Source organism: Bidens hawaiensis, unplaced genomic scaffold (genome assembly GCF_021521415.1).
Source record: "Bidens hawaiensis isolate Kalapana, Puna unplaced genomic scaffold, B.hawaiensis_p1.1 tig00419396_1, whole genome shotgun sequence".
In the NCBI taxonomy this organism is placed as follows: Eukaryota; Viridiplantae; Streptophyta; class Magnoliopsida; order Asterales; family Asteraceae; genus Bidens; species Bidens hawaiensis.
This window is the reverse complement of record NW_027504847.1, coordinates 272731-281567: the sequence shown is the minus strand read 5'-3', so window position 1 is coordinate 281567 and position 8837 is coordinate 272731. Positions and strand designations below refer to the sequence as shown.

Below are 8837 nucleotides of genomic sequence, written 5' to 3'. Positions count from 1 at the left end.
GAATCATGCCACTTTTGACATAAGTTAATATGATGTTACGACTTACCCGCACCCAAAAGTGGGCCAGTAGATAACCGTGTGTAGAAAAATCTATTCGCCTATCAAAATTTTCTACTCTTCAGTTTTAACTTTAAAGCTCTAACCAAACTGAATATACCATTGATGTGCATAACTTTGGTATTAAAAACCTTTACTTGACAAAAATTTCAATTGGTAAAAATTAAAACCACAAACCATATAATACCATAGAATTCAAAAGGTAGAAGCGTCGTTTCCATTACTTTAACTGAAATAAAAGACGTGGAACGAAGCAAAACATGGCCGCATAGGAGGGCAATATAGCATATTATAAAAGTAGATTACATAAAAACAGGTCAAGTAACCACACCAGCATAATCTTCATATCACACTATACTTTCTCCTGCATTTCAAAAACCAAGCACAAAGACATAGACATAATCAGACAATGGGTCAAATTGGCTCATAGAAAGATATCAATTTGCCGTTTTAAATATTTAGCAGGATTTATAAATGTGTCTCGTTTAAACCCGTTGTATAATATGAGTTGACCCAAATCGACCTATATACAATCTCTTCTACCCAAAACAATAATAACAATAAAAAGGAAGAATATAAAAATGGCATACCTCTTAACAGGAAGAAAATATGGAAGAAAGGTAGTCATTATCCTCAACAAACACTTGAAGATTCTTCATCTTCATGAGGAACTCAACCGCTTCCTCATCAAACGTCACCAAATAACCCAGCCTTATCAGTTCAGAAAGCTGTGGCACAGCCTCTTCATTCTCCCACAACATCCCCTCAGCTATCACTTCAGCAAAGTGAGACGCGTGCTCTAAAACATTCTTCAGACCACCACCTTGTTCTCTCTTCTGCACATACAGTTTGGAGGTCTGTTTGTCCCAACGGATCATCCGCTTAGCTTCAACATTCACAACATCTCCACAAGACAAAGATAAACCGTACTTCACAGTCATTGGATCAACCGTCTCAAAAGCTTCAAGTTTCAGCATACGGTTTACAGCTTCATGTCTTTTTTCGGCGTCAAGATTAAGACTTGGGTCAGCTAGAAACCCCAGAATCAGTTTCAACAAACCCTTTTTCATAATCTTCTCTTTCGAATTAACGGGTACTAATTTCACATTATCAACTTCGGATAAGTTCTTTTTAGCAGATTCTGATATGGTACGAACACCGAGCTTGTTGTAGACTTCCACAAGCTTGGTTCGGGTTAAAGTTTTGGAAGTTGGTTGAGGATACCAAACAAATATGGGACGGGAACAGCTTTGAAAGAGATCCGTTAAGAAAAGATCATCGCCTATGAAAACGTCACGTTTATATGACAGAATAATACCATCAGAAGTAGAAGATGAAACAGGGATTTTTGTTATACTTTTGTTGAATGTTTCCTCGGCCGAGTTCCAGTTTCTAACCACAAACTCCCAAAAAGCAGAGCACTCGGTGTGAGTAATTAACCGATCTGAGTCTTCCCATTTCTTCCATAGACTGCAGTAGTCTTCAACAGACGGATGAACCTTTACACCGAAAACATCAGCAAAAAATCCAAGAATTTTCGTCTCATACTTGAATTTATCCAAATCCAAAACATAAAACTGATCACCAAATAGATTTTTTCTGTCATGAAGAACACAGTCTTGAGGTGTTACCCACTCTCCGTTATCGGTTCCTCTTGGTATCCATATCTTCTTGTCATCTTCTTCAGGCACCCATTTAAACTCAGACAAGTAAATGTAAAATCGATTTATTTTTTCAAAACTGGATTGAGAGTAAAGGTAACTAGCAACCAGCTTACATCCCTCGTTAATAGCAGTTACCACTTTTAAAAAACTTAGCTCCTTTTTGTAGGATTCAATACGAGATCCATATAACTTTTCATCAATGAACGGACCATCATCACGTTTAAAGAAACCATCCCATTCTTCATAGAAGAGCAAACACTCGTTCGGACGTTTGTATCCACAATGGGTTTTTAACCAATTGTTTTGGGACAGTTTCTCAAGAAACTTAGCAGGAATCTCTGATGCAGATTCTCTAAGTCTCTTCACAGAATCAAGCAAAGCATAAACGCTTGCAGGAGTAATGCCACTTGAACTCTCGGGGAAGAAAAGTCCAGCAGCAACAAACTCAGGACCATCTTTGAACTCGGTGGTTACACCCAACAGTTTCAGCTCCGCTTGGTAATCATGAATCCTACTGCCATAGAAGTTACCGTCATCAATGAAGGGAAGGATAGATATTTGAGAAATTGGTTCCCATTCTGCACCAAAAAGAATGCACTGATTCGGTGGCCTGTAATCACCAAGTTTTGTTTTTAGCCATTTTTCTTGGCGTATGCACTTTTTGAAATCTTCTGGAAGCTTGACCTTCGATTTCTTCAACTTTCTGAAACACTCCAGAAACGTAAGAACATTTTCTTTTCTGATGGAAGATGCTGAAGCTTGTTGTTTAAACACGCGAGTAAATTCTTTGGCTGCGTCTTCTAAATCAACCATGACACCGATTGTTTTTAACTCTCTCTGCATTGTAAGGATGGTGCTTCCATAGAAGTTTACATCAACAATCGGAAACGACCCAAAGACCTGGAGAAGACCGCCCCATTCAGTTGCTGAAGTTATAAAAAAACATTCAGATGGACATCTGTAGCCCAAGTTTGTCTTTACACATTTTGTGTTTTTCACTGCTTGCACGAACTTATTTGTTGAGTTTAACTTCTGTATGCATAACACATTTTGTGTTTTTTTTTTGTATAGTAACTTCTTTATGCATCTTAACATCAGTAACATAGCTTCAGACGACAATGAAGTCAATGAATAAGAGGACTTGAGGTTGTCCGACACAAGCTGGTAACAACTCGCATCAAAAGTAACCACAACGCCCAGCAATTTTAACTCTTTCTTGAAAGAAAGTACTTCCCCTCCATAATAATCTCCGTCAACGAATGGAATGTCACTTAACTGTGAAGCAGCCTCCCATTCAGAACTGTACAAAACAGAGTTGTCTGGGATCATATCACCTTTGCACGTTCTAACCCATCTTCCTTGTTTGATTCGGTTAACTAGTGCAGTACTTGAGATATAATGTGCTCCCAGATACTGAATAAATTTCAAGATTGAAAGAACATTGTCACGAGTAAGCTTTCCAGAAGCTGCAAGTGACATGAGACGCTCACCAATGAATTCACACGCTTCTTTATTATCACACCGCACACCAACTTTCTTCAACTCATCTTTATATTCCTTTATTTCATCACCATAATACTTTACATCTACCAGCGGGATGTCGACAAGCACTGACCCATTTTGTAAAATACTCCCGCTTGATGAGTCAAGCATGAACGACTCTGAAGGTGCCCTGTAACCAGGACTACCACTTAGAGATATTTTCAGCCAAGGGCCATTTTTGATGGATGACAAAAACATATTCGGTAGACTAACTCCTCTTAACCTCAAATTATAAAGCCATTGTAGTAGTAACAATGCATTTGGTTTGGTCAAAGGTGAAGACAGAGTAGGAATAGCAGCATTCGGAGAAGAGAGATAAGGAACATCAGAAGCTCCAACATAAGTTTCCATAAATGTAACAATATCATGACCAGAAGCATAATTACCAAAATAGTTCAAGGGCCGGGTGTAATCTTCTCCTAGCTCAACATAATTATGTTGAGTCCAGGGATTCGTACCAATCAGCTCTACCCATCGACTTCCGTAAGAAGGTACAAGAACACCATCTCTTCGAACAGTTACTTGTCCATACCTATCAACAATTGGCATTTCACTGCACAGTGCTCTAACTTGACTATCCTCCAAATATTTCTTTTTTAAAGAGTGGTAAAGAAAATGCGCAAAAGTAACAGCAAGCTTACGGTCGGTTGTGAGTGAAGGAATAAGATTATCAGCATATTGACTAACACTGACAAATTTAACCTTCGCCTCCTCCATAAGCCACTTTTTTAAAGTGTGCTTCATCAAACATGATCCAATGGCTTCTTGTGTGGCTGAAGGCAAAAAGTACTGACCATTACAACCGTGGAATTGTGTGTTCCAATTTATCAACCAGGAGACGGGATACGAATCAGCACCAAGCAGCCTGTTTGCAGAGAAACTAATTGTGAACAAGTTCACTTGGCCATCCATCCCAACATACTTTAAGATTGGTATATTCTTCATGCTGGTATAGTAAAATGAAGAAGACCAATTGTTTGCTATGAACACCAAAAGCTGCATGTAGAGTTCCTCTGAGATGCCCCTTACAATATTAGAGCCAGCAATGCATTTGGCATACCATTCATTATCTACAGGTTTGATGTCCAAAAACTCCAAAATGGAATCATACTCCTCTTGATCAAAAGAACAAGTAAGAATATAAGCTCCATGGGACGAAATGTTTGAAAAACTAACGCCTTGATTCCTTGCACTGTTTAATATGCTCCAAAATGCAGGCTTCAGCCTACCAACTTCGTTAGGTTTACGAAACAACTTCTGCCCCGTGTATGACTCACACGGAACAATAGTCTCGTTCACAAGTTTTGCTTTAATTTCACCGCGAACAACATTCAGTTTGGAATGTGAAGATTCTTTGACAGGTAAGAATCTAAACTGATTAGGAAGACTTGACACCGGAGCACTTGTAGAGGACTTAAGCAATGATGTAAACGCGTTTAAGAAAGCAACAGGCACGCAATCAAGAATCCCCTGATTCCATTTGTTGTCCCAGAGGATATTTTCTCTTGACGAGGCCAAGAGAAAATCTGCTTGGATTATGAAAGGGAAATTTGTTACCGTCTCGGTTGGTAAAAAGGAATAGATACCGGGCATGCTTGCACCTCTGTTTAGCCTTTTCCCGTTTGGAAAAGCTAGCGTAATAACCCACTCCTCTACTTCAGATCGAACATCGACTTTGTTTTCTTGCTTAACGGGAAACCTTTGCTTCCACATGTAATAGCCACATTCTGTGTCATCTTGAGTGCCAGATAAATCAGCAGTGAGATGAAGTGTGTATGACTCGGCATCCATGCTCTTCAAAGTAACAAAGTTTTTCTCACTTGAGATTGATATTGCACTCACGATGTTTCGTTTAGGATCCTCATTGTCTTCCCTGATTGAAAGCCGTTTGATCTTTGTAAGAAAGAGAAGGACTTCAGGGTGAATGCTTGAAAGCTGATCCTTCACTGGTTTGACCTTCTCTGCCTTTAATGGTAAGACCAGAGTGGTGGTTGGTAGAGCAGTAGACGAACCGTATACACTTTGAATGGCGGACAATGTTGGATCCTCCTCGACCCATTCGGGAACAATGTAACCAAGATTACAGTGTTGGCATGGTTTCTCATTAAAGCGTATCTTATAGCCGTTACTGAAGATGTAAGGCTGAGATGTTATCAGGAAAACACTCTTGAACCCAATTCCTGATGAAAAAGTAGACAATGTATTAGAAGAAATACTAAATAAAATGCATGTCTATAAAAATATGGTACAAAATCATGCTTCTCTTTTAGAGAAGTGATTTGATTTTATGCCTTTTAAAACAAGTGCTCGAAAAGAAATGAAGAAGGGCACATTCAGAGAAGAGACTGTTATGTAAGGTTAACATCATACCATAAATAATTTTACAAGCTGCTAAATCCAAAATTCTCTCCATTTACTAATTACAAATTTCAATTAGCCCATTAGTAACAAATATACTATCAAACTGTTTATTACTTTCATATCGACTTTAAGATTGCTAAAACCAAAAAACTAACTATCAAATCAGTTTCTAACCTTAGACGGACCTTTTCTCAAGTAAACAGGTTTCAGATCAAAATTTGTATTAAAACATACTTAGTACTGGTTCAAAGGTTCAGTTATCGGTTTGGTCAAGGTAGGTTTGGGTGAACCAAGCAGGAGTTTGACATGCTTTGAGCAGCATAAGGTACAACGTCCTGAAGTCCTCACTTTTGCACTCAACTACAATATATTATAAACTCAATTATTAACTACTGTTTAGGACTTTTCCTTTGAACTCAAGTGCCTTTCGCTTGTCAAACTGTTTATTAAACAAACTCAAGACACTTTTGAACACTGTTTATTATTTGACTGCTTAATAACTACAGAATATTTCTGATCTACAGCACCTTATTTAACAGATACTAATAAAAAAACTTCAATTTGACTAATTCAAGTGATCCCATACCCCAAAAAACCAACAAAACTAAAACAAACTCGATTAACCCGAACCAATAATCAGTTTGGTTTATCAAATGGGCTTTGAAAACTGGGTGGCCCAACTAAAAAAGCAAGAGTTTAGACTGTATATTGCTATATTGAGGCACTTTCAAAAGCAGATGGGTCCACACTAAAAGTTATGTTAACAAATGAATTTTCTAAACACTGGTGCCTAAAAACTTCTCTGTCACCTGCTTGTAAGTTTAACAGATTTTTTAAGTAAATTATTTTAGTTCCTTTGAAATTCACTTTTAACTCCTTTATTCAAATTAAACTGTTTGTTTTTGGTTGATTGTTTTTCTATGTTTATTTTTTTCATATTTTTATATTAAAAGCTAGAAAAAAAATATACAACTATGTTGTTTTATCATAAATTTTGCAATTTTACAGGCCCATTTTGAGCTATCCATATCCCCCGCCCCCTGCTAAAAGTTCTTGTATTCGCCATTGCACCCGGCTAACCCAAAACGAACCCAACCAACCAAATAACAGACCTACGTGCATAGAGAGAGAATATGTAATTCCAACTAAAACAGAGTCATGTTATAGTCCAAAAGAGAATCTAAAGTTGTTCAGCACAATACAATAGATTCACAAAAACATTATTGCATAAACGATGGAAGATAAAAAATACCTTTCTCGCCAATATAACCACGCTTACGAAGCCCTTTCTTCGTAGACCTTCCAACACTACAGATCGATTCAATGTTTTTACGTGAAAACCCTTTCTCGTTGTTGAAAACTAACAAAGTCGCCAGAGCTCCTGTGTTTGTGATATCCTTTGACGTAACCACAAACTCCAGTGATGGATCAACGCCTTCGGGATACTCATTATCCTCAGCATTCTGCAAAATCGTTCAATCAAAAGTTAATCATCATCAAATTTACAGGACAAAAAGTTTCACAATGGAACTAGGTTTTCATTTCCAAAACTACAAACTAAGAATGAGACATATATCATACCCAAAATATATCAACACTGAAAATGAGTGAAAGTATAAACTGAAGACCGCACTGATGTCAGTGCAGGTACCGTAAAAAATACCGAAAAATACATGGTAACGATGCCAAAAACATAAAAACTAATATCGAGCTTGTGCCTTTTACCGAAAGCTTGTTTAGGCTCGAGAACAAGCCTTCACAAGCCTTGTGTATTTTTATGTTCTCTCATTTTGACTTCTATGTACTATGTTCTCTCACGAGCTCGGATCTATAAAAATTTCAAAACGAGTCGATCCCGGGCCTCAAATAAAGCTCAATTAATATCGAGCTTGTGCCTTTTACCGAAAGCTTGTTTAGGCTCGTGAACAAGCCTTCACAAGCCTTGTGTATTTTTATGTTCTCTCATTTTGACTTCCATGTACTAATTTCACACCGCATAAAGGTGAAAACAAGCTGAGCTGCTCGCAAGCTACTTGAAAAGCTCGACCGAGCCGAGCTTAATCGAGCCCGAGCCCAAGCTCGAGCCTAAAAGTAAGCTCGTTTAATAAACAAGCCCAAGCTCGAGCCGGCTAGCAAGCCTAAACAAGCATGTCATTTATATAAATTTTAAAAAAAAATATTTAATAATTTTTAAGTAATATATATAATGTCATAAAACAATTAATAATATATACAGTATTATTTAATACATAAAACTATAATAGAAAAGAATATTAATAAATAATTATAATTATATAAAAATAATTGATAAATAGGAAACAAACCGAGCTGGCAAGCTTGAGCTTAAAAATCAACTCACGAGTCAAGCTCAAGCTTTGAAAATAGAGCTCGAAACAAGCCGAGCTCGAGCTACGTGTAAGTTAAATGTGTAAGTTAAACGAGCCGAGCTCGTTTATTAACGAACCTATTAAGCAATACGAACAGTATTACAGTAACAGGCAACAAAATTACACCTGAAACACTAAACTCGTAGCAGAAACAAAGTGTATGAACAATATTAGGTTAATAATAATAATAATAAACAACTACCTGAATAAGTTCCATGAGGAAGTGAACATCTTTAGCGTAAAGCTCAGCTGACAGATTTTTAACCGCCTGATGAAGATCCTCCGTCAACGGATTCGCTTCTCCGCCGATTGAAAACTTCGTCCGCCGTATCTCCTCCACGTGATCCTTCGCCATTGTTGCAGATGAACAAACACACAAAATGTATTCAGAATTTGTACGTGTAAAAGAAACGGTTACTAATACTCTTGACTCTTGAGTGATGATCAACTTAATGGATTTATATAAATAATAATAATCATAATATTAATAATAATAATAATCATAATATTAATAATAATATAATGGGAAAGACAAAAAGGTACGTGAATAGACTTCTCGTCTTCGTCAATTCTTATTCCACGCCTTTATTAATTTTTTCTTATTCCCGAAGTTTTCTTGTAAGTTGCATTATTCGAATATTACATTTTATATTTCCTATAAACATATTTCAATCCTAATTCTTTCTTCTTAACAGGTAACGAATCATTTAAATGAGATACAGACGTAGACGTACACTCACCTTCGAACCAAGAAAAACACTCGTCGAAAGATACGATAGTGCAATCGCTCAGGTTGAAAAAACATACAATTTCTTATATATCGTTT

The 8837-nt window shown here is 37.1% G+C and overlaps 2 protein-coding genes across 3 annotated transcripts; both read right to left on the bottom strand.

The window, feature by feature from the left end:
- Window positions 1-358: 358 nt before the first annotated feature.
- LOC143608619 (uncharacterized) lies at window positions 359-2757 on the bottom strand. 2 transcript variants are annotated; one of them, XM_077083618.1, is made up of 2 exons: window positions 648-2757; window positions 359-421 (listed from the first exon to the last, which is right to left on the bottom strand). In XM_077083618.1, the coding sequence occupies exon 1, from the start codon at window positions 2562-2564 to the stop codon at window positions 651-653; it is 1914 nt and encodes a 637-aa protein (XP_076939733.1). In that variant the 5' UTR covers window positions 2565-2757; the 3' UTR covers window positions 359-421; window positions 648-650. The 2 variants fall into 2 exon arrangements, 1 of the variants encoding a protein (XP_076939733.1); XR_013149291.1 differs by having other exon boundaries at window positions 387-480; window positions 601-2757.
- LOC143608566 (uncharacterized) lies at window positions 2591-8468 on the bottom strand. The gene is made up of 4 exons (XM_077083577.1): window positions 8214-8468; window positions 6877-7087; window positions 2703-5443; window positions 2591-2647 (listed from the first exon to the last, which is right to left on the bottom strand). Exons 1-4 carry the CDS (start codon window positions 8364-8366, stop codon window positions 2591-2593), a joined length of 3162 nt encoding a protein of 1053 aa, XP_076939692.1. The 5' UTR covers window positions 8367-8468.
- Window positions 8469-8837: the final 369 nt, after the last annotated feature.

What these genes read in the sequence shown, in the direction of transcription:
- LOC143608566 (XM_077083577.1), bottom strand. Translation starts at nt 8,366, where the DNA reads ATGGCGAAGGATCACGTGGAGGAGATACGGCGGACGAAGTTTTCAATC. An exon ending in TCCTCATGGAACTTATTCAG is followed by an intron (nt 7,088 to 8,213) that starts GTAGTTGTTTAT and finishes ACGATTTTGCAG; the next exon opens with AATGCTGAGGATAATGAGTA. An exon ending in CAGTGAAAAACACAAAATGT is followed by an intron (nt 2,648 to 2,702) that starts GTAAAGACAAAC and finishes TTATAACTTCAG; the next exon opens with CAACTGAATGGGGCGGTCTT.
- LOC143608619 (XM_077083618.1), bottom strand. Translation starts at nt 2,564, where the DNA reads ATGCAGAGAGAGTTAAAAACAATCGGTGTCATGGTTGATTTAGAAGAC.